Here is a 25743-nt window from a genome sequence, read left to right as displayed (position 1 = left end):
CTGCCCTCGAAGAGCACACAATCTAATCGGGGAAGACAACACACAAGGTGGTGCCATGGTGCATAGCATCTGGCCTGGAGTCAGGAAGACTCATCATCATGAGTTCAAATCTGGCTTTAGACACTTCCGGCTGTGTGACCCTGGGCAAGTTACTTAATCCTGTTTGCCTCAGTTTCCTCACCTATAAAATGAGCTGGAGAAGGAAATGGCAAACCACTCCAGTATCTCTGCCAAGAAAATCCCACATGGGGTCACAAAGTCGGACGTGAACGAACAAGAACACATCACACGAGTTATGGTGAATTAGATACTGGGAATGAACCAAACTTCCTCTTACTGGGGCCAGCAGGGAGCAGAGTACCATAGTCAGCCCCATGGGAGCTCTGCATCTTGGCGCCCCTAGCACAAGGGCTACCCAGAAGGAATGGAGGAATCTCTGCTGATGTGTGAGCACCATGAAAGCCTCCACGGTCAATGGTGGCCGTCAGTTCCTGGCCTCTGCCTTGGACTTAAAAGGCAAACTTGGCCTTTGGACTCCTCCGCCTGAAGATGGTGGGGGCTGGATGACGTGGGAGGTCTCTCCATCTGAGCTGCCACGTCCAACCCATCACCCATGAGGCTTCTGGGCTTCCAGGTGAGACCCTGAGCTTGGATTTCCCAAAGCCCGCCTGCAGAGTTCTTTCCAAAGGGAAGCTATGCCATTCGTCAGGATGAAACAACTCACCACCACTAGGGGGTGCCATAGCACCAGGCCCAGAGTTGGGAAGCCTCGTCTTCCTGAGTTCAAATCTGGCCTCAGACACTTCCTAGTTGTGTGACTTGGGCAAGTCACTTCAGCCTGCTTGCCTCAGTTTCCTCATCTGCAAAGTGGGCCTGAGAAGGAAATGGCAAACCACTCCAGTATCTTTGACAAGAAAACCCCCAAACCAAGAGTCAGACACAAGTGAGTAACACAACGCAAGATGAGAGATTTTTTTGAAAAGGTTTATTAATGTATCTTGTCAGAGAGGAAGAGAGACAGAGGTACATACAAATGAGAGACGTGCAGCCTCCCATGGGCCCATCCCTGGCATGGCTGTGGGCACTCTGGGGTCCTCCAACCAAGACCAGCTTCGTGCTCCTTGCAAGTGAACCTCTGTCTTCCTGAAAATGTCTCAGGGCGGGTGGTGCCCAAGCCAACACAGGATGGAAGACAGGATGAGTCAGGTTCCAAGAGAACACAAAGGCCATGACGATGCCCAGAGACCCCCCCACAGTGCCAGGTGGCTCTGGCTTAGCCCGGATTGTCGTCCAGAGCTATTTCAATGGAATCAATGCACTTTAACCAAAAACTCCAACCACAACATAACAAAAAGCCCACTCTACAAATGAACGCCCCCTCCCCGCCCCCCTCCAAAAGTGTCCCATAACACTCTTAAAATAACAAAGATTCAAGCAATTAGAAAAAATGACTTAGTGTGTATAGGCTGATACCAAACAACTTTGAACTGCAGGTGTGGTTCCTAAGGCCCATTTCTAGATCAGCATTTTAGAGAACAAACAAACCCCAAAGGCTGGTGTAGTGTTTATTAAGAAAAATCTTGTTCTTTCCCTCAGGCAGGGACATAAGGAGGGGGTGGGTCCTTTTCAGGCATCTTCACAGCCATTTCATACGTGGGCAGGATATACTGCGGAGGAAGAACAACCCACCATTAGGTTTCCTTTCTCACCTGAGCCCCCTCCTCAGTTGATGTCCCAGCCACAGCCCGAGGCTCCCAAACCGTCCTTTCCCATGCATGAGTGAAACTCCAAGGGGGCATCCTCACTGGAGCCCCATTCGAGCTGAAGGCCTGCAATCCTATTAAGAGAATTTCTACAGCTGAATAGAGACAGTGAACAGATGCCTGGAGAATCTGAGGAGTGGGTGGGAGGCTGTGGTAGTCCAGGGAGGGTGGTCAAAACAGACTCTACTTTGTCTTGTCTCTGCCATCCCTCATCTCCTTGAAGGGAGAAGGGAAGGAAGAGAGCCCGACCACATGGGCTGTGATCATACTGGGGATTCCAAGGCAGGTGTCTTGTTCACATACCCCCTCAGAGAAAAGAAGGCACCCCCATCATTAACACCCATCACCCCGGGAAGGGGAACCTGCAGCCCTAAAGACCAACAAGGAGAAAAAGGGGGGCCTAGATACCCTCCAGCAGTTCACCATCCACTAGAGGAAGTGAGACGCTCATGAAATGAGGCTAACCCACATCTAGACAGCAGACATGCAGCCCTGCGTTACTCCCACCTAACAAAGTTACCCTTGGAGTGATGGCTGCCAGTGCTTGGAGTGGTGCCAGGCACACAGCAGGCGCTTAATAAATGTTTATGGACTGACTGATTGATCCAGGCGGGAAAGATGCCCTGACTTGGCACAAGTGTGAGGCTTGCTGGGGTGTATAAGCTGGGTCCTGGAAGACAATCAAGCTTTAACAAGACAGGTCCAGCAAGAGGCTGTTGGGTACTGAGAATGGGCAAATGGGCAGAGGTGGGAAGCTCACAGCATGTCTGGAGGATGCTCATTACACTGGTTTGGGGAGAGAGAGGGCACCGTTTATTTCCCCAACTCCACGGCATACGAGGCCTCCATGGGCTGTGGGACCAGCAACAGCCGCTGGCTCCCCTCAGTGCCCTCTCTGCTCCCCTAACTGGGACAAAAGGCACACTCGTAGTGCGAGGGACAATGGCCTCCCTCCTCCTGCCTGACGGGGCAGCTGCTTGTGACTCAGTGCAACGAGATACCCGAGCAAGGTTCTGCCCTTTCTCAATGTCCCGCAGCCAAGAAGACACTCTCCTTAGTGAGCACACCCTTCTGGGAAACAGCCAGGGAGGTGAGGAGGGAGCGTGTTCCAGGCCTGAGGGATGGCCAGAGAGTGAATGGCCAGAGCCAAGATGGAGGCCAGGGCCACTGGAGCCAAGAGGACGTGTCCAGGAGTGATGCGTGAGAAGACTGGGAAGGGAGGAGAGGGCGAGATAATGAAGGGCTTAGAAAGCCCAACAGAGAATTCTGTATTAGATCCTGGAGGTGAGAGGGAGCCCCTGGAGGTTACTGAGTAGAGGGTGACACAGTCAGACCTAAGCTTTAGGACAATGCCTTTGGTGGCTGAATAGAGGATGGCCTGGAGTTGGGTGAGACCTGAGGTAGTCAGGACCCTCCCCCAACCCCCTGCCACTACTGCCATGTTCCAGGTGTGAGGTGATGGGAGGCCTGGACCAGGGTGAGGGCAGGTCAGAAGAGAGAAGGGGGTGTATTTGGGAGATGTTGGGCAGATGACAACAGCTTGGATCTGGGGGTGGTGACAGAATGTGAGGAGTCCAGGATGATGCCTACTTTGTGAGCCTGAGGGACTGGAGGGACAGGAGGAGAGCAGGAGGGAGGTTTGGGGCAAAGATCAGGAGTTCTGTTTCGGACATGTTGAATTTAAAATGTCTACTGGACACCCAGCTGGAGATGTCTGATGGAGATTGGGACAGGAAAAGTAGATCTGAGGAGACACAGTTAGAGAAAAGCCTGGAATCTAGCCAAGGAGATAGAGAAGGAGCAGCCTGAGAGGGAAGAGGAGAACTAGGACACAGAGAGAAGGACAGGGAGAAAGACAGAGAGAGAAAGGGAGAGACAGACAGAGAAAGAGAAACAGAGAGAAAGAGACAGAGAGAAAGGGAGAGAGAGAAACAGAGAGAGACAGAGAGAGAAAGGGAGAAAGGAGACAGAGAAAGGGAGAGACAGAGAAAGAAACAAAGAGAGAAGAGGAGACCAGAGGGAAGGAGGAGGGGGAGGTGCCCTGAAAACTTAGAGAGAAGAGAGTCAAGGAGGAGTGAATGACCCACAGTATCAGAGGCTGCATAGTGGTCAGGGAACATGAAGATGGAGAAAAGGCCATTGGGTCTAGCCACCAGGAGATCACTGGTCACTATGTGGAAGCCGGATTGTGAGGGGTTCATGAGAGTGAGAGGAGAGAGTGGAGGCTGCCAGTGTCTATACTGGGCCTTTGGGAGTACAAAGGACAGGAGAGAGAGGGAGACAGTCAGCAGAATGGAAGGGTCAGGGAAGGGGGCTTTGAGGACGGGAGAGACCTGGCCATGTCTCTGGGCAGGAGGGAAGGAGCCAGTACAGAGGGAGAGACTGAAGACAAGTGAGAGAGGGGGATGATGGGAGGGCACTCTGCTGGAAGAGATGGGATGGAAGGGGATCATCTGAGCAGGTCGAGGGGTCTGCCTTGGTCAGGAGTGAGGTCGCTTCATCATGGGAGACAGAGATGACAGGGCTGAGAGGGGCACAAGGCACCTGAGTGATGGGAGATGAGGAAGAGGGAGAAGAGGAAGCTCACGGCCAATAACCACCATTTTTCTGTAAAATTTGAGGCAGGGGTCTCAGCTGAGAGAGCAGGGGGAGGGGAGCCATGGAAGGCTGGAGGAGGGATGAGAAGCCCTGGAGGAGCCTTGGTGGAAAGTGGGACAAGATTGTCCAGCAGCATCAAGGGCCTGGATGGGGCTGTGTGGACTCCAAGAGGCTTCATGGGTAGGAGAGAAGGTGAATGGTGGGAGTGCTGAGGCCTGGCTGAGCCTAACTAGTGATATGAGAAGGGGGCCAGGGCTTGAGGGGAGGTGGCCAGGGTAGAGCCGAACTGGTTCACCAAGGGGTCAGAGGGGCTAGTGCAGGGGAGATGGCCTAGGAGAGAGTCACGGGGTCTGGAGATCGGGTATAGAGAGAGTAGAGTCTGGAAAGGAGCAGAAGAGGGAGAGATTATAGTCAGATATGGGAACCTGGGAATTCTCATTTGTGGGTGATGCGAGATCGAGGTGTGACCTCCTCTGGAAGCAGCTGAAGTGGCTGCAGAGGAGCTCGTGGGTTAGCAGGGGTCAGTGCTATGCAGTACTGACGTGGACAGAGGCGTAGCTGCTTTGTCCAGCTGGGAGGGATACCGTGCACCAAAATCCGGACTTAAAAACCTCCACGGGACAGAACTTTGGACTGAGTCTGGTCCATTCCATCTTCATGGGGGTAGGGTCTAAACTCTCAGACTGGCCAGGGGACTGGGCAGCAGCGGGTGTGGTGCCATCTTGGGAGCACAACCCAAGTCACCTGGCCGGGCACTGCTGGCCCAGGGCTGCCCCAGGCAGGCCATCTTCCACACCCTGGCAGCCTCTCCTGCAGGGTGGAGCACATCCTCCAGGCAGGCAGCAGGCTTTCAAGGAGATATTTGATGAATGGACTCAGAACCTATCTCTGGGCCTGCCCCAAGCCCCATCAGGTCCTGTGTGCAAGAGACCTCCTCTCACTGCCTCCCACTAAGAGGACTGCCAAGTGGGAGCCTGAGGGAAAACTCGGGGGATGCCCTGCCCACCTCTCACCTGTGGAGGGGCCTCGAAGGCTGGATACACTGCAATCTCAGGCAGGTTTCTGTTGCTGATGTATTTGTAGCAATTCCAGACACAATTTATGAGATAAGCCTGAGGAGAGAAGGGAAAGCCCCATCACACAGACTCCCCCTAGAACAAAGGACCTTTCCACAGCCTTCCTTCCCCGCACAGACTGTCCTTTTCTGCAGCCTCACACATGTCCCTGAAGTTCTTGAGGCCTCCAGGGAGTCTTGGTCAGCCAAACACCATGCCTGGATGTGGCTCCCACATACACACTGAGGCTAAGTCTGTGCTCCGCAGACCTCTCCCAGAAGAGATCAGAGAGTCAGGCTGGGCCATAAGCCCAGAGTCAGATGGGGGAGAGGGGAGGGAGTCACCGTGACACCTAGAAGGCACAATCATCTGCCTACCTTAAAAATGATGAACAAGGTGAAGAAGACAAGGATCAGGAAGAGAAGGCAGCTGGAGTCCAGTGCAAGCAGGTCGTCCTTGTATGGGAAAGCGGGCTATGGAAAAAAAGGAGCCGATGTGGGTGAGCTCTAAGCGGCCCCAGCAGCACCCTGTGGACCGCAGTGGCAAGGACGTTCTCCCTCCCCTGCCCTGGCACCAGAGGCCATCAAGAACAGCCCCCATTTCAGAGGGCCCAGGCTAGTGGGCTCAAGTGCCTGTGGGGGCTGAGGCCAACATCACAGGCGTCACACAGGTTCTGCCTGTGGGGACCAAGCCGTGCCCTTCCCCAAACCTCTGCAGGAACAGCAAAGATGAAGAGTAGAAACCCAGACACTCAGATCTCATCTACTGAGGTCCCTTTCTACCCATTCCCCAGCAAAGTCTATGATGTGCTCCCTCCCTGCCCCCCCCCAGCAAACCCTCCTTCCTTCCTGTCTGCCCCCTCATGTGACCCTAAATTTCACCCTGCTCTGTAACATGTGTCCCTCTCAGAGTCTGGCTCTGGACTTCAGGTCTGTGTGTGCACCCCTGTGCCTAGCACTGTGTTGGAGCCAGAGACAACAGTCATTTACCTGCTGAATGGACAGCTGCATAAACCTGAGCATGTCTACTGTGACCTGACCAAAGACACAGAGAGGGAGGCAGCAAGGTCTCTTCCGGCCCCTGGAGTGCACGCCACACCACAGACCAACGCACACCAGGTCTGCGTGGGCACACTGTCTGCATGAAGGGCCGACCCATCTCAGGAAGGCCCCCAACAAGAGTGGCCAGCTCCCGCCTGGACGGCCCAGACGCTGCCACGACACCGCATGCTTTTTGTCTGGGGGCCGTTTAGGGTCTTGGTGTTCAAAATGTACCAAGTAGGATTTCATCACTGAGTTTACTCCCTGTGGCTTCTTTGGGCAAAGGGTACGAGATAAACAAACCCTGTGCCTAAATCTGAGGCTGGTCCAGATCGCTGAGAGCCAAGAATGAATTTCTAGGAGCAGATACTCACGAGCTGATCCAGGTAATCTTTGATTTTTGGCAAATAAGTGAGTGAGCTGATGGCAACCAGGCAGCTGAGGACGAAGTCAAAAAGCCGGTAGCAGAGGAACGGAATCAGCCAGCCCACGCGATGCTGCCGAAGTGAGACACGCCATGTCAGGGCCCTCGTGGGGATGAGGGGAACCACAAACCCTAGCTCGGGCAAGGAAGGATCCAGACCTCCCCCAGCAAACTGGCGATGAGGGCAAACAGGTCCTCGGGCCACTGGGTCTGAATCCTGGCTTGCTCACTGTCACAGGAAGGCCCCGGACTTGGCTACCTCCAAGGTCCCTTCCAGCCCTGGGATCCCAAGGGACCCATAATGTCCTATTGGAGGAGCTGCACCTTGCATTCTAGGCAGCAATCCTCTGGTCCCAAGATCCCACCGCCAGGCATGGGTGCATTTAGGGAGAGGCCCCATCAACACCAAATATTTGGAGTAGTTTTTGTGGAAACAAGGGACATGTCCCTCCCTGGGAAGAAACTAAAGTGGCTGTGGCCCATGAATGCCATGGAACAGGGAGGGGGAGGGACTGAGAAGCATGGGACATCACGAGGTCAATCAGGGAAAGCATCCATGAGCATAACAAGGGACAGGGAACCACAAAACAAGTCAGATGGAATGGCCCCAAAAAAGAGACAGGAGAAGATGCCTCCTGGATAGTGGGGACCATGAAATCTTGGTTAGTTTTACTCAACTTTCTTCCTTCATTAGAAGGGATGGCTCTGGGGAGAACATGCATGAGGTGCCCATACAAACTATTTTCTAAAAGGAGGAGGCCATGTCCATTAATTCACAATCTAAGAAGAGGCAGTGGCCACCCACACATCCAACTCTGGTGGGGGACACTCACAGCAGCGGCTCCATAGACCATCATGGCGCTGATCGTGAACATGAGCAGGGAGAAGGCAAAGAGGACGCAGGCGTTTTCTAGAGACAAACACAAGTGAGACAGGTCAGGAGAGGCACTTTCTCCAGGATTTACCCAGTTTGATGTCCTCTTCCCAAAACACTGATCTCAAAGGTCTGGTTAAGGAGCAAGGCCAAGGACGTCACTGCTCACAGTCCCGAGTCATCCCTCCTCTTCTGCCACAATGGACCTCTCCCGATGCTACGTGGGAGGCTGGGATTTGTTAAGATCCAGATGTTAGAAGTTAAAAATAGGAGGACAGTGACCTCACTGGCCAAGCCTTCAGGGTCCCTCCTCAGCTTACAGGCAACCAAGTGCCACAGGGCCCAGACCTGGATTCTAATCTGGCCTTCAGACATTTACTAGGGATGTGACCCTGGGCGAGTCACTTTACATCTGTCTGCCTGTTCCCTCAACTCTACAACGAGGATAATAAACATCTCTCTCTCGGGGTTGTTGTAAAGATCGAATGAGGTATTTGTAAAGCACTTGGCACAGTGCCCGGCACACAGTAGGTGCTTCAATGTTTGTTCCCCCTCTGCCCAGAAGAGGCTCACCATCTCCTGCCTCTAAGCCTCGGTCGCCCCTCCACTCGCCCACAGCAACCACTGCCAGTCTCCCGGATGTTCGTCGTTCAAGACGCCCCATTTCCCAGCTCCTGGCATTGTCCCTGGCCATCTCCCATGCCTGGATCTTTGCCCTCTTAGCACGACTGTGACATTCTTTTATCATTAGAATACATTTTTAGTACACCAACCCATCACTTGTCAGACCACAGGACTATGGCCTAAGAAGGCTATACACGTTCCTCCCGTCGTATCACAGCCACAGGTCCATGGGCTCACCAGGACGCCATGAGAACCAAAAGGCCAAGAACAGCAGGGGTGTTGCCTTGGACCCAAGCAGCCAGCCCCTGGGATATCCAGAGGATGTCCTGGAGAAGACAGGAACACCCTCACTTGTGGCTCGAGCCACACTTTGGGCCATTTCTTTCCTGAGTCCCAAGAGCTCTACATGGCTCCTAGGGACAATCCACATGGATACTCTCTGAAAAACACTACTTAGCAAAATAAATGGGAGAAAGCCAAACAGCCTCCATGGCCTGGCAACGTCCTTGGCTGACGAGAGGAGTTAGCCAGATTCAGCACTGTCTGGACACGGTATCTGTCCCGCAATGCCTGCCCAGATAAGCTATGGGGACAAGACGCTTGCCCAGCCAAGGCCCAGCAGGCAGGAGAACCTGCAGGAGGAGGGACGTTGAGGCAACCACTACCCCAGCCGGGGGGTTTCCAACTTACCGGCCATCCTTTCTGAAGAATAGTAATTACCGATGACTTCATACTGGAGGTTGACAGTGGCCACCGCATTGGGGTGAGTCACCTCCACAGTCAGCAAGATTCCCACCAGCAGATTCACCACCTGAAGAGAGAGGCCAAGCTAAGTTAACACTCCAAACCGAATCGGGGGCCCATGAGGTGGCACAGCTTTCACGACACACCGAGAACTGCTCACATGGCCCATGGAAGCCATTCCTTCTAATTAGGATCATTTTACATGACTCTTTATCATGTCCCAGGGAGCTGCTGACCCAGAGCACTGGAGCAGGAAACAGGAAGGCCCACATTCTGCCTTGGTCACACACTGGGGGGTGACCCTGTGCACATTTAACCTATTTCAGGCTGAGTTTCCTTATCTGCCAAACAAGGGGAAAGGATGGGAAGGGAAAAAGCACTGATAGAGCACCTACTGTGTGCCAGGCACTGTGTAGGTGCTTTACAAAGATGATCTCAATGGATCCTCACATCACCTCCAGGAGGGAGGTCCTATCAATGACATGCCTGAGGGCCACTAAGCTAAGACATTCCTGAGGCTAGATTTGAACTCAGGTCTCCCTGACTGCAGGCCCCAGGCCCCGTGGCCCCCTCACTGCTACTACATAGCAATGACGCCTCTCCAGGAGGATTGTTGTGAGCATCCAACAAGACGGCGGGGCCAGTGCTCTACAAACCTCCTAAACTGCCCTCCAGGAGGTAACAGCCGTTGGCGTTTTGGTTACTGTTGCAGATGTGTAACCAGACCGACAGCCATCACCCAGCCCCCTGCCCCTCCCCAACTAAATGTCAGAAAATTTCCCATTTGAATCAAATGCTGACATCTGTTAAGCCCCCCAGAGGGGGCAAGCCTGGAGCTCAGCAAAGGCTGCACCAAACAGATGTGTTAGGTCAAGTCAGATGCCAAAAGAATTTTTTCCCACCCAAAAGCCAGCACCTGTTTTTTATTTTTAAAGAAAACAAAATACTCAAGTCAACTCAAAAGCCTTAGGGGATGGGTAAGTGCTAACCCCAGAGCTGTATTGATTTTCTCTGTACACAACTGGAGCCATCGATGTGCTGGCTCTGTCATCATGACAATACCCAGCTAAGCCCCAAACTAGGCCACATAATCCCATCCGGAGCCTGAGAACCCAAGCTCTGATCCTGGAGCATGGCCACTGCTGGCCTGCCCAAACACTGGACAGGTCATTCTCTGGGCAAACACAACAACAAGCCTGATAAACCCCAAATGGAGCCTTGTGGAATTACAGGGACTAAGCTGGTTCTGAAATGGGACAGGCATGATGGGAGGGAGAAGGACATGGCATAAACCTCATTACGCTTTAAAAAATGGTTCATGCCTTGTGAAGGAAGAAGGCTTAGGTCAGACATGCTGGAGAAGGCTGGAGGCAAAAGCTTGTGGAGACCCTTATTCTCCACTAGCTGTGACCGCTCAGGTGTGGACGCCATGAGACACACTTCGTATGCCTAGCTAGACTCGCCAGCTGTGCCTCCTGGCACGATCACTGCACACCAGCACTGAAGCCAAGGGCTTGAAGGCCAAGTTTCCTCAGGAACCCCTCAATCCCTGTTCCTCAGGCACGTTTAACGAAACTCATGTGGCCAACAGATCTGTGCCCGTATCTGTCCATCGATCAAGTATTCCCTGACAAGGTATGTGACAGACGCTGGGCTAAATGCTGGAGTCCCTGCCCTCCAGGAGCTTATAATTAAAGGGGGAGACAACAGGCTACAGACAAGATAAACTGGAAGGAAGGTCCTAAAATGAAGAGGGGCTGGGGAGGCTTTCTGGAGAAGATGGGCTTTGAGTTGGCCCTTGATGCCAGGGAGGTCAGTAGCTGGAGCAGGAGGAGGCCATTCCAGGCACAGGGACAGCCGGAGAATGGCCAGGCCCAGAGATGAGTGTCGATATGCATTTATGAAGCGCCTACTACGTGCCAGGCACTGCATTAAGTGATGGAGAGACAAAGAAAGGCAAAAACAGCCCCTGCCCTGGAGGAGCTCCCAGTCAAATAGGGCAGACAATGAAAAACCAAATGTGTACGTACAAGACACAGATAGGATTGATGGGGGCAGCTCAGAGAGAAAACCCCACTGATTGGGATTCTTAGAACATGGGATTTTCAGCAAAGGCTTGAAGATGGGGAAGCCTAGAGGTAGAGATGAGGAAAGAGAGCATGGCAGCTGAGAAAATGCCTGGAGTCGGGAAATGAGGGTTGTCTGAGGAGTAGCAGAGATGAGGCAGAGTAAGGTATAAGCCAGGTAAGAAAGTGCTTTTTGTACTGGATCGTGGAGGGGGGCTGGATTGTGGGGGGGCCAAATGGAGGCTGCGGTTCTGTACCACCATCACAGGGGAGAAGGGGCAGATCTGAGAGATGTGGCACAGGATCGCTAGGACCAGGAGAGAGGGACAGGAAGAGACAGGATGCGAGGGATGAGGGTGGGGGAAGAACGGGTGAGGCCTGGCCAGTCACCTGACCTCTGCTTGCCTCAGTTTCTTCATCTACTAAATGGAGATCACATGACACCTGCCTCTCCCAGGGTGTTGTGAAGAGAAAACGAGCTTGCGTTTGTGCACAGCCCCTGCGCACAGTAGGCACTATCATTATTAATAACTAACATTCATGCAGAGCTGGAAGGTTGGCAAAGCACATCACAATCTGACTTCATGGGGCCCTCACAGCCACCCTGGGGGTAGGTGGTGTTCTCCTCATTTTATAAACAGTTTAAGTGACTGGCCCAGGGTCACCCTGCCAGAAAATGTCTGAGGCCAAATGTGAACTAGAGTCTTTCTGACTCCAGGCCTGGTGTTCCGTGCACGATGGTGCCAAATTAGCAAAGGAAGGTTCTAGGGAAAAGATGAGTTCCATCTGGGCTTCTGTGTTGAGTTTAGGATGTGTACAAGACGTTCAGTTCAAGATGGCCAATAGGTGGCTGGTGAGGTGAGACTGGAGGTTGGGAGCCAGGTGAAGGCTGGACAAATGCTCCAAGAATCGTCTGCACAGAGATGACCTGATGGGAGGAGGAGAAGATGGCCCAGGTCAGAGCCCTGGGGCCACCCACAATAAGAATGAACAGTGGAACAGGTCCAAGAACCAGGAAAGAGCAGGCTCGTGAAAACCTAGGCAGAAGAAGGCACCTGCTGCCAGTCAGAATGAAGGCGAGAGAGAGGGGATGTTGTTTGGATGCCAGCCACCACGAGGCGCCTCAGCAGGGCCATCTCATGCACAACTTCTGTCCTGGAAGTTGGCACAAGTCTGGTGGAATGGGCAAAAAGGAAGGAAGTCAGGGGGCCCTTGCTCTCACAAGGCCCCTCCAAGAGGGGGCTGGGCAGAAAATGAGCGATCTGCTGAACCTAGACACATCCCTCCAGCCTGTGAGAGAGCTCCCCAGGCAGCAGTGTTGTCATCGCAACAGGTAGTCCGGTCTGCTGAAGCCACCAGACCCTTCTGTATTCAGCAGCCCCTTCTGTATTCACCAGCCTCTGGACCCTGGGGTGTTGATGTCTCTCAAGGATCCTGCCTGCCTGGGAATGCTTGGAACATTCTGCTCACCCCTCTCTTAAGACACTACAGTCCAAATCCCAAAGGGCTCATGATGAACCATGCTATTCGCCTCCAGAGAAAGTACTGGTGGTGTCTGAATACAGACTGTTGCACGCTGTTTTTCACTTTCTTTTTTTGAGTTTTCTTGCACAAAATGACTAATATAGAAATGTTTTACACATCTCACCTATATCAGATTGCTTACTGTCTAAGGGAGGAGGGAGGAGGACAGAGGGATAGAATTTGGAACTCAAAACTTAAAGAAAATAACCTAATGTTAAAAAAATTTTTACATGTAATTGGATAGTATGCTTCAGCCTGTATTCAGACAACATTGGTTCTTTCTCTGGAGGTGCATAGCATGTTTCATCACGAGTCCTCCGGGATTGTCTTGGGTCATTGTATTGCTGAGAAGAGCTAAGTCATCCACACTGACCACCGCACAGTGTTGCTGTTACTGTGTACAATGTTCTCCTGGCTCTGCTCTCTTCTCTCTACATCAGTTCCCATAAGCCCTTCCAGCTCCCACAGCATTCTTAACAAGTGGTCCCAGCTTCGGCATGGAGAACTCCAATGAGGGGGGGCCTGTTGTGTCTCCAGGAGGCCCAACTCTACTTTTGAGAAGCTCAAATCATTAGGAAGTTGTGTTTTTTTTTCCTGACATCAAGCTTAGGTTGGTCTCTCACTGCTCCAAGCATGCCCCCGAGGAGGCCACAAACCTCAATGGCTGCAGTTACCTCCACAGCCCAAACTCCCAATCCTAGTCCTGGGTACCCTGCACAGCCTGACTCCAAGCTCCCTCTCTGCGTACGAGCTCACCAGACTATCCTCGGTATTCTAGCGTACCCTCCAGCCTGATGATCCCTCATAGTCCTGCTCCTCTGCTCCCATGGGAAGGCATGGCCTCATCCTCCTGCTCTCGAAATGCTCCCGATCCTTTACTACCAACTGCTACCTCCTCCAGGTGACCTGCTGTGATTTCCTTTCTTCCTTCCTCAAACCTCTCATGAACTTCTCTCTTTCCCTTTTATTGGTGTATCTGTCTTGTCCTACTTAGACTGTAGCTCACTGAGGGCAAGAACTGTATGCCTTAACTGGCACAAAACACAGCAGGCACTCACTCATCTTTGGGTGCCCTGACCCTGATATTAAGACAGAATCTTTTTCTTCCATAAAGTAAACTGCTGAATGAAGACATCTCCAATGTGGTCTCAGAGCAGAAACACATGGTCCAGACCCTACCCAGAAAGGTGTTAATATGATTCACCTACAGGAAGAGAAAACCAGTGACGCTAAAGTCTTAGACCCTGTGGTCCTTTACTTGAGAACCATCAATTCAGTGAGTCATCCAATAGGAATGATGACCTGGTAGGGAGAGGGTCAGGGGAGGGTTAGATGGGGCAAGGGTGACCCTTGTGAGGTTATGGATGATACAAGAGGCTCAGCAGACAAGCAGAGGGAATGTAACAGTCCAAGGGGATCCAGAGACCCTGTGGCAAAGCTGAAATGCACTCAGCACCAGGTCTTCTGGCTCCAGCCACATTTGCACCAGCCTCTTTCTGAATCAGAGGGAGATCCAGAACCCTGACCTCACATTAGAGGCAGTGACAAGATGATAGCAGAATGAGCTCAGGTGTCTGGGATTCAGGATCCAGGCTCCCTCAATATCTGGCTGTTTGTGTCCTCCCCTGTGAGGGACTCTGTTTCTTTATCCATAAAATAAGGTTGAATACTTAGAAAAGGCTCTATGATCCCCAAGAAATATGACCAAATATCAAATTATTTCTTTAGAAGGAAAAGGACAGTGAATTATATAACTACAATACAGATTAGCCAAAGGCATATTCAACCTGTTAGAGGTGAAAGGGAACATTAACCTTCAGAAGAAGCTTCCCAAATGAAAAGAGACCATGAAATGCAAATAACAAGTAACTAACTGCTCAGCCAGCAATCGGGTTCCTACCAACTGGGAACTTGGTGGCGGGAGGGTATGAGAAGCAAATGAAAAGCTGTGCTCAGGACGACGGCTCCGGTGACCTCATCTACTCTCCCTAGCACTCACCCCACAAAACAGTGGGCTTCCGCTCTTCTCAAGCAAAAGGGTCTGTTAAAAACTGGCTTCTTTCTTTCCTATTAATATTTTAATTTTCTATTTTTTTTTCAATTTTCAGTTCCGAATTCTCTTCTTCCAGCCTCCTCCCTAGAGAAAGTGAGAAAAATAAACCCCATGACAAGTATGTGCAGACACATTAGCCATGTTCTAAGAATTGACAGACAGAAAGGTGGGCTTCTCCCCTTTAAAGGGGTCACTGGGTAGTCAGAGAATTACATCAACGACAAAGCCACTGCTCATACCATTCGGTAAATACCTCTAGAGGGACTTCCTTCAGAGCTGACAGCATTTTTTAACACCCCAAACGGCAGCAAATCTTTGTTCTTGCAGTTAAACTTTTGAAATCAGAGCATTAGAGTCAGCTGAGTGGTAGTAGCAGCAGGTGGCTTGTTGGGCAGTGGTGAGTGCTATGAAGGAATGAGACTAAGCGACTCACACATCGACTCGAAAGGCAATTTGAAAATGGGTTGGTGTGCCTGGAGAGGCGTCAGCCCGTAAGATGGACTCTGTGGGTGAGACAGAGTGAAGAGTCATGCGTGAAAACCAAGTCCGCTGACCTGAGTGACCCTCTGAACAAATAAGGGAAGTGCCAGAGGGGCAGGTCTGAGATACCCATGGGACGGACAGGTGGGACAGGTGGGACAGGTAGGTGCTAGTTGGAAATTCCTGACTGGAGCTCAGAAGAGACTGGGGAAGGGTCTCCATGAAACCATGGAAGCTGAGGAGGACCCCAACTGAGAGTGAATAGACAGACAGTTCTTGAACCATGTAAGTTAACATTACACAAATCTGACTTTACTTAAAGAATTCCAAAAGAAATCTGCCTCCCAAAAGAAACTACAAAAATTGCTTATGCGAAGCAGCAGCTGTGCAATAAGAGGTATGTGGAGTGGGAGGCTGAGAAGCATCTCCCAGTCAGTTCCTGAGAGTCTGCAGGCAGTGAGCGATGGTGGGTCCCTCCCTGTGTTCAATAGTGACCCCTACATTTTCACCATGGCTGGTGGCAAATAGGTTCCCGAAAGAAAAAGTGAATCAGCTTGACTTGGAAACGAAAATAATTAGTGCAGGTCAAAGGGGACAAAAACCATCACTGGGAGCACATGGACTTAGCGGTGCAGGGTCGGCTGTGAATGCCACGGTGAAGGATGCTGCCTGGAGAAAGGAGGGCACAGAAGGCAGTGCTTACATCCAGCTGACTCATCTGTCCAAACAAAGACGGTGGTGGAGGTGTTGTTCCAGAGAGGGACAGAAGCCCAGACTCAGAAGACACGGCCTCCTCTAAGCTGGAGGACAGTTCAAACCAAGGCCTGGAGCCTCTTTGAAACAAAGTTGAAGCAAAGCCGGCCTATTTTATCCAAGAATGTAATCTCAAACCTTCATCTCGGCGGAGGGCGTAAAGCTTCACAAAACAGTTAGTCCTCTGCTCAGAGGGAGTGCATCTAGAGGCACTTGCAAGTTAAACCCTGTTTTTGTGCACCACTCAGGAAATCCCAGGCAGAGAAAGGAAGCATCTCAGAGCAATGGCTTACGTCTTGCTTCAGCTTTGTCATGATGATGGCATTCCTTTCAAGATACCACTCATTTTGGACAATGGCCCAGGTCGTCCTCCCCATCTGGACAATATTAAGGGAAATGTAGAAAAGGGCCACCTCCCCCTAACAGTACCTCATTATTACAACCTACAAATCAGGGAGTCATCCAGGCAACTGCAGCTCTGGATGCAGATAAGGACTTAACGTGGAGAAACTTCTGAAAGTGCTTTAACATTTACCCTGCAATCTGAAATATTGCGACGGCATGGAAAGATGTAACAGAAACGTGTGAAGAGAGTTTGGGAAAAAAAAAACACACCTATTTGCTTCCAACTTTCATGGATCAGACAAAGATATCAAAAGTAAGTAAGAAGCTAGAAGTAAAAGAGAATGATGGGGATGAGTGACTGAGCCTCATGGAGAAGAATCAGACTCTGACCGAGCAAAGACTGGAGAAAAAGGGAAGCTTCAGAACAGAAGCCCAACCAAAAAGTTCATAGCAGTTGGCAGAAGCCCTTCAGCATCTGAGTGAACTTGTTTTCTTGTGTTGAAAAGATGAATCCAAATACTTCAAGATTTTTAAAAGTTCAAAGACTAGCTGAGGACAACATTGCTTGCTATCATCAGATATGAGGGTGTATCAGGAGGGCCGAGTTTATAATCTCAAAGAGGATCATAAACATGTCTGAAAGGTTCGGAACCGCCGGATATAAGAAACTCTCAAAGTAGAAGGCAGAAGAATCAAAACATTTATTTAGGCTCCACAGTAACCAACCCATGAACCAGAAGCCCCATTTTGATATGTTGATCAAAATCTTCCAGGCCCAATAAGTACGCCTTGCAAGAGTAACCAGGAGGCTACAGAGAAGCATGATTGCGTAAAGCAAAATCATGCTTCCCCCTCGATGGTAATAAGATTACCCACTGGCCTGAAGTCTTTGTTCAGCTTCCTCCCGTAGGTCAGCTCCGCTACTGGCAGCTCCTGCTTCAGCTGTGTCTGTAACTGACGTAACTGTCGTAACTGTCGCTGGCTCCAACCGGAAAAGGAAAAGAGGAGCTCCTCAAGCTGTCCTCTCCCCTCTTATAGGGTTTTTGACATCATCAAGCTCCGCCCGAATGACCAGGGCTGATTGGTTCTTGAGTTGGCCCCTCCCCCTAGGGTAGAGGTCAACACCTCCCCTCAGCCAGCCCCATGACTCATCATACAGGAAGTTGTCTGCTTCCCGGCATGCTCCCCGGGCCTCCTGCCCCGGAAGAGCAAGCCACAGTGTCCAGAGGCTCAATGAGGTAAGCTGAGTCATTCAAAGAAAACAAAGGCCATTCTGGCTACACTCCACCCCTTGTTATAGGATACATAATCTAATCAGCCATGTATCCTAGAACATACATTGTGATCCAATTACAAAGGAAACTAAACATATCATTCATTATAAAGCAAAACATATCATTCAGTGACATTCCCAAACATTGGTTAACGATTCAAATGCGATCCACCCCTAGATCCCAGCAAAATAATCTCTTCAATCAATCATCCCCAAAATAATTATTAATAATTCAAATGTCCACCCCTAAATCCTTGTATCCATTACATAGGATCAATAATATCATAACAATAAAACAACACAGCAAGGATAACACAAAATAAGTAAACAGAACACTATCATCATTTCCACCCCCCTTGAACGATTGGGGCTCAAAATCTTGGGGTGAGGGGTGAAGGTCTCATTTTCCATAGCTTCTTCATGCTGAAATTGGATGTAGAGATGGCCCTGCCCCCAAAAAGTCCCATTCCAGAGGTCATTTCTTTAACGAGCTGGCAGGAATTCCAAGAATGCTACATGCTTAGGCAGTCACCGGAAAGTGCAGGGTGCTTAAGCCTGAAGGAAACAAAACTAGCAACAAGGTTAGCCAAAACAAAGGACAAAAAGAATAGTCTGTGAATCTATTATTATAACCTATTCACGGTAAAATATATGGTTCAGGGGTACGATTTGGTAATTATTTTCCCCTGAATAGACAACTGTTACAGTGTTGTCCTTCCCATGGGCTATAACTTCTGCAGCCTTTGGAATATCATCTGGCTTCCGTTTTACCCATACCTTAGCTCCTGACTTTATTCTATCAATGGAGCAAGACCCTTTTGCCCCTCTAGTAGTTATTTTGGGAGGAGGGTCAGTTTTCACAAAGGGTATTTTTTCACAGGGGATAATAATGACTTGAACCATCCTATCATTTCTACAAAATTGTACAGGTTTTTTACCCATATTCTGGAGTGTCACAACAATTCTTTTTGATAATTAGAATCTATCACTCCAGCCAATACATGTATTCCTTGAGCCGCTAATCCTGGTTTAGGTAATATCCGTCCAAGATGATTCTTGGGGATTCTCATACATACTCCAGTAGGGGTTTTTCTTATCTCTTTCCTATTTAACCTAAAATTCTCTATACAATGTAAATCATATCCTGCTGAACCAGGTGTTCCTGGACTTGGTAGTGGGACATCTTCCCTCACAGTCCAAAATTCAATGTTTTGGATCTCACATGTTTGCTGTTCTCTGATCTGCAGATTTGGGGTCATCATTCTGGCTAGAGGTGTACTCCCCCCCTAAGGGCCTATTATTCAAATTACGTAAGGCAATAGACAAATTATCCTTCCAATGTCGATATGAATTATTTGAGCTTAATTTTCTCAGCTGTTCTTTCAACAATCCATTCATTCTTTCAATTAGCCCAGATGCTTGTGGGTAATATGGAATATGATATATCCATTCTATATTATTCAACACACAATATCTTTTCACTTCTTTGCCCTTGAAATGTGACCCATTGTCACTTGAATCTGCATTGGGGTTCCATAATATAAACTTACAATATCTAAAGTTTTACAGGTGTTTTTCTGAGTTGCGTCTTTATAAGGACAAGCCACTAGTACACCTGAATAGGTGTCAACACACGTACATACATATTTACATCCTTTATCCTGGGGTAGTGGGCCAATATAATCTATCTGCCAAATTTGGGCTGGAACTTTTCCCCTTGCTATTTCTCCAGTAACTATCCTAGGAAGAGTTCGTTCTTTTTCTAATTGGCATATACAACACTCTTCTGTTATTTGTTTTAACAACGCATGAGAAATACTGATACCTCGATCCTGTGCCCATCGATGGGTGGCCTGGACCCCTAAATGGCCAGCAGTCTGGTGGACCCATCTTGCTAAGGCTGGGTCATCAGTTGGAGTCGGAGTAGGGACAATACATTCAGTAGCAATCTTTGCTAGTCGATCCGCATGTGCATTGTACTCACGTTCTGGTGTGGTCAGGGTTGCATGAGCATCAACATGAAAAACTGACAGATCTGTAACCAAAGACATGTCCCATATATTTTCCCATAACTCTTTACCCCAAACTTGTTTGCCATGAATCTCCCAATTCTGATTCCTCCATATAGGCATCCACGTAGCTAATCCATTAGCTACCGCCCACGAGTCAGTAAATATATGACACTGTCCTCCTTTCTCTGCTCTGATGGCCTGATGCACTGCCATCAGTTCAGCATATTGGCTACTTCCACCTATCCCAGAACTTTCCAGAGTTCTCCTCGTACAGGGGTTATAGGCTACTGCTTTCCAATGTCTCTTCTGTCCTAAATATTTTGCTGTCCCATCAGTAAACCAAGCATGTTTCTTCTGTTCTTCATTTAGTCCGTCATATCCATTATTCCATTTCACTAAGGATGGTACCATCTGTTGCTTAGATTCAAGGGGCTTTTCATTGCTCTCAGTATCAATGTTCGCCACAGATTCATGTAGAGCAGAAACTCCATTTTTGCCTGCTCTGGACCTATTCTGAATATACCACTTCCATTTGATTATGCTTGCCTCTTGTGCATGTCCAATTCTGTGAGAAGCTGGGGTACTCATTACCCAAGTCATAATTGGAATTCCAGGCCTTAATACCACTTCATGACCCAGAGTTAGTTGCTCAGTTTCTACTAAAGCCCAATATGCAGCTAACAGCTGCTTCTCAAAAGGTGTATATTGCACTCCAGATGAGGGCAGTTTCCTTGACCAAAAGCCTAAAGGTACACTTCGGCTTTGTTGTTTTTGCCACAGACTCCAATTTGCATAGTCATCTTGTACAGTCACTTGTAACTCCACTGGCCCATTTTGCATAGGCCATAAGTCTAGAGCTAATTGAATAGCAGCCTTTGCTTCCTCAAAAGCTCTACTTTGTTCAAGTCCCCAATCAAATTCATATTTCTTTCTGGTGACTTTATACAAGGGTTTTAAAATCTGTCCTAAATGTGGGATGTGGTGTCTCCAATAACCAAACAGCCCTATGAACTTTTGGGCCTCTTTCTTATTGGTAGGGGTGGGAAAATCCTGGATTTTTTGTCGAGCTTGTGGGAGAATTTCTCGCAGTCCTCTATTCCACTGTATCCCCAAGAATTTTACAGTTTGAGCTGGCCCTTGAACCTTTGCGGGGTTGATTTCCCATCCTTTGCTTTTCATATGGTCAATTAATAATGCTAAACTCTCCTCCACCTCCTTTATATTCTTTCCCTGTATCATGATGTCATCTATGTAATGTGTAAGCTGTACACCAGGTAACTTTAATTCATCCAAATGTTCAGCTACAATCCTGTGGCAAATAGTTGGGCTATGAATATATCCTTGCGGCAGGCGTGTAAATGTATACTGTCGGCCTTGCCAAGTAAAAGCAAACTGATTCCATTGCTTGGGGTCTATTGGGATTGTAAAGAAGGCATTGGCCAAATCAATAACTGCATACCAAGTCCCTTCACGTTTTTGTATTCTCTCTATTAAAGTAACCGTGTCTGGGACAGCAGCATACAAGGGAGGAGTCACTTTGTTCAGCTGTCTATAATCTACTGTCATCCTCCATGTTCCATCTGACTTTCGGACTGGCCAGACAGGGTTGTTCCATTGAGTAGTTGTAGGGACTAACACTCCTGCCTCAACACATTCTCTTATAGTGTTGGCAATTTCATCTTGCCCACCTGGCACACGATATTGCCTCAAAGTAATTATTTCAGAAGGTTCGGGCAAAGTGATTGGATCCATCTTGATTTTCCCCACTAAGACTGCATTAATGCCTATTTTCCTCACAGCAAATTGGTATTTCCCTTCAGGTAAATTTAAGGTCATACCCTTCAAAATGTCTATTCCAATGATGTATTCAGGAATAGGCACAATAACCACACTATATTCTTTCTTGGGCAACTGTCCAATTTTCATCATCAATTTAACTTGTCTGGCTGATATTTCAGTCCCTCCTAGTCCTGTGATGGTAATAGGAGTTCCATGGCTGAATTTGTCTGGATTTCCATAAATAAGGGTGGCCTCGGCCCCAGTATCTATTAATGCCTCAGTTACCGTACTTGACCCATTTTTCCAATATATGGTCAAGTTAATGTGAGGTCTACAATCCAGCCTGTGTATTTCCTTAATTTGGGCTGGGGCCTGGCCTGTTCCCTAGTATTCCCTTTCATGTGATTCACTTGGGTATGAAGGTTCAACATCTGTAGCATTTGCAGGAGCAGTTCTGATTTCCCTATCTCTCCTGTTATCAAGGCCTTTATCTCTGTACATTCTATATAATTCATTGGTTGGAATTCCATCTATCATTTCAAAACCTACCCCTGCTCTCAATAAAGCAGTAAACATTTCTTTCCTTGTTACTCTCCTTTGGCGCCAAGTTTGCTGGTTATTCACTCTTCTCTCTTGAGGAGATCTATCCCTTCCCCAGTCACCTAAGTCATATAACTGTAAAATCTTATTTATCACTGTTGTAAGACGGCTCCCTACTTCTCCAAGTAATAAATTCAAAATTAGTTGTTTATAAGCAGGGGGAGCTGTCCTAATTATTAAATTCCTATGAGGCAGTTCCATTGAATCATTGTAATATTTGTCTGCAGTTCCTGTCATAATGGCAGTCTTCATTACCTCCTCCTTTAGTCTCATGATACAATCTCTAAGTGAATACCAGGGTCTGTGCTCAGTGGGCCACATAGAATCCGTAGCATATCTCTTATTGCATCCCACAGCGGCTAATGCCAACAGAGTAGTCCTGCTATCACCATCTCCTTGCTGATGATGTTCCCTAAAAGCTTGTTGAACTAGAGGATCATGGCTGATACCTATGAATCTCATGCAGTCTGTCCCATCTACTGATATTCCACCGGCCCCTTGATCACTGAGTCTTACCATCCAAGATATCAATGGTTCTCCTATTCTTTGGCTGAATCTACTCAAAATATCTGTGACCTCTTGCGGTGAGAAATCTTCCTGAATTTCCCTTGTAACTGAATCTTCACCTCGGGTTTCTGTCTTCCTCCTTTGTATGGGTCGAGCCCTTGTCTGATCATTTAACCATCTCCTATTCTCTGTGTGAGGCACATCCTGAACCCCAGTAGTGTTTTGTGCCTCAGCCCCTAACATTGTCTCATTCTCTCCCCACTCACTTCCTCTGCCACCATGGCTAGGACGAAGCAGGCAGTCAGGCTCTTTCTGGGCTGGGTTGAAATGCACTCTGGGCTTTTTTGGTCTCCTGTTGCTCTTAGCCACATTAATAGAAAAGTTCTCATTTGAGTCAGTTTGGTCTCCTGCTATCTGAGATTCCTCTTCTTCCTGTGGGGTAGGAGTGCCCCCATGTCTTTCACTTAATCTCAATCTTTCGTATACTAGCCGGTAGGCTGATAACACTATCCAGCTTTGCCTAGATAGTGATGCCCCTGACTGAATCCCAACTTCTCGTAAACACTTTTCCAAATCCTTAGGATCTCCTCTCCGTAGCCTTGGTTCCCAGTTTTCACAGGGTCCAGCTTTTTTAGCCAATTCTTTTGCTAGGGAGGAATAAAATGGATCCTCCCATCCTGGGATATTCATCTCTTCCTCTGAAATTGTTCTGCTTCTAAATAGAGATCTTATACCTAGCGATCCTGTTCGTGACGCCAAATGTATCAGGAGGGCCGAGTTTATAATCTCAAAGAGGATCATAAACATGTCTGAAAGGTTCGGAACCGCCGGATATAAGAAACTCTCAAAGTAGAAGGCAGAAGAATCAAAACATTTATTTAGGCTCCACAGTAACCAACCCATGAACCAGAAGCCCCATTTTGATATGTTGATCAAAATCTTCCAGGCCCAATAAGTACGCCTTGCAAGAGTAACCAGGAGGCTACAGAGAAGCATGATTGCGTAAAGCAAAATCATGCTTCCCCCTCGATGGTAATAAGATTACCCACTGGCCTGAAGTCTTTGTTCAGCTTCCTCCCGTAGGTCAGCTCCGCTACTGGCAGCTCCTGCTTCAGCTGTGTCTGTAACTGACGTAACTGTCGTAACTGTCGCTGGCTCCAACCGGAAAAGGAAAAGAGGAGCTCCTCAAGCTGTCCTCTCCCCTCTTATAGGGTTTTTGACATCATCAAGCTCCGCCCGAATGACCAGGGCTGATTGGTTCTTGAGTTGGCCCCTCCCCCTAGGGTAGAGGTCAACACCTCCCCTCAGCCAGCCCCATGACTCATCATACAGGAAGTTGTCTGCTTCCCGGCATGCTCCCCGGGCCTCCTGCCCCGGAAGAGCAAGCCACAGTGTCCAGAGGCTCAATGAGGTAAGCTGAGTCATTCAAAGAAAACAAAGGCCATTCTGGCTACAGAGGGGGAAAAAAAGAGAACCAATGTCCAAATATCTCTCAATAGCTTTTTTAAAAAAAAAAAAAGGTGCTCAGCCAAGCCCCGGTGATAAAGGCTAGGTGCAGTGGGTGGGGAAGGGGTAACAGACCACACACCGAGGTGAACTTGACTATACGATATAGTATTTTATCATTCATTTCATGACTGTTTACTATCCTGGTACAGTATTTAATATGTCTGTATTTTAGTACATTTTATGACTTGTGTCAAGGTATTATTTTGTGAATGCCTTTGTTACGTAGGCTAAGTGAAGTGGGTAGGTAGGGGCAAAAATCGCAATACTTTTATAAAAATTACTTTATATCATAGTCTGTGGAACACTTCACTTACACAAAGCAAGAACTGTCTGTATAGAGAAAAAAAAGGAGGGAGAAAGAACTAGGGGCTAGGTAGATAAACACCAGTTAGGTGGCACAGTGGATAAAGTGTCAGGCCTGGAATCAAGAAGACTTGAGTTCAAATCCAGCCTCAGATACTTATTAGGCATCTGTGGGCAAGTCACTTAACCCTGTTTGCCTCAGTTTCTTCATCTTGTAAAATGAGCTGAAGAAGGAAATGGCAAACCATTCCAGTATCTTTACCAAGAAAACCCCAAAAGGGATCACAAAGAGTCAGACACAACTGAGATGACTGAACAACAAGATAACCTAGATTGGTTATACATTTGCTAAAGAGTGATCTTCAAAGGAGGAGAGGTCTCTCAGTGATAGTCTAGAAGTAGCAATGGGAAGTAGAGCCTCTGGTCCTATGAGGTAAGAAAATGAAATTGATTCTGCATCAGTTTTACTGATCCTATTTATGATGCATTGTTTTTGTCCTGTGACAAAAGTCATGGCTCTTTGTCTCTTAACTTAGTGGAGAAATTCAACTGGCCTGTAATGAGTTAAGTTCAGAAACCCAGCTCTTCTGCTAATCCCTATTCTATTCTTACCTCAAGGAATTCTGCTGTCCTTGGAGGACAAAGGTGGACATCAGTGAGTTGGGTCTAGTATCTTAACATCACCAAACTATCCTTCAAAGATGTCTAGTTTTCTATGCAAAGAAGTTTGGCTCACTATCTTTTAACTTTGTAGGCAGACTCAAACATGGAATACTTCTTAGACACAGGAGGGAAGGGGTGGGGGGAGGCGGCTGTTGCTAGTTCCTCATATCTAACTTCCAACCAATCATACTGTCCTCCATGTCTCAGCCCCATGATGTCACCTACTGCATTCTTTGTTCTAACCTTATAAAAATGAGTTAAGTCTTTATCTCAGGGTCTCAGGCTTAAGAGCCATGGGCCCATTCTTATTGCCAGATTCACATCTTGTTCATAAAATGTTATCTTGCTGAAAGAGAACATGCCTCTACATCTACCTTGTTAAATTTTACTTGCAAGGATAATGAGGGATAAATCATCAATCAAGTGGGGAACTAGATTCTTGATGAGAGCCAAGACAGAAGGAGAGTTAGTCAGTCAATAAATATTTATTAAATGTCTACTGTGTGCTAGGCACTGTGTTAAGTGTTGGGGATACAAAGAAAAGCAAGACAGTCCTTGCCCTCAAAGAATTCCTAGTCTAATGGGAGAGACAACATGCAAATAAGTATTGGAAATAATCAGCAGAGGGAAGGCATTAGAATTTAAAGGGAATGGGAAAGACTTACTGTAAAAAGTGCGGTTTTAGGTGGAATTTCAAGGAATCCAGGAGGCACAGATGAGAAGGGACAGCGTTCCATACATTTGGGACAGCCAG

The 25743-nt window shown here is 48.4% G+C and overlaps 1 protein-coding gene across 1 annotated transcript in view; it reads right to left on the bottom strand.

The window, feature by feature from the left end:
• Nucleotides 1-968: 968 nt before the first annotated feature.
• The window catches only part of LAPTM4A (lysosomal protein transmembrane 4 alpha), a 35722-nt gene continuing 10947 nt past the window's right edge, over nucleotides 969-25743 (bottom strand). The window contains exons 2-7 of the mRNA XM_036752331.1: nucleotides 9069-9189; nucleotides 7714-7790; nucleotides 6831-6953; nucleotides 5794-5889; nucleotides 5375-5473; nucleotides 969-1667 (exon numbers count right to left, since the gene is read on the bottom strand). Coding sequence (XP_036608226.1) covers nucleotides 1593-1667; nucleotides 5375-5473; nucleotides 5794-5889; nucleotides 6831-6953; nucleotides 7714-7790; nucleotides 9069-9189 — 591 coding nt within the window. The 3' untranslated portion in view covers nucleotides 969-1592. The remainder of the gene's footprint in view (nucleotides 1668-5374; nucleotides 5474-5793; nucleotides 5890-6830; nucleotides 6954-7713; nucleotides 7791-9068; nucleotides 9190-25743) is intronic.

The sequence above is a fragment of the Trichosurus vulpecula genome, chromosome 3, assembly GCF_011100635.1.
Source record: "Trichosurus vulpecula isolate mTriVul1 chromosome 3, mTriVul1.pri, whole genome shotgun sequence".
In the NCBI taxonomy this organism is placed as follows: Eukaryota; Metazoa; Chordata; class Mammalia; order Diprotodontia; family Phalangeridae; genus Trichosurus; species Trichosurus vulpecula.
The sequence above is the reverse complement of the archived record's forward strand: the minus strand, read 5'-3'. Positions and strand labels throughout refer to the sequence as shown.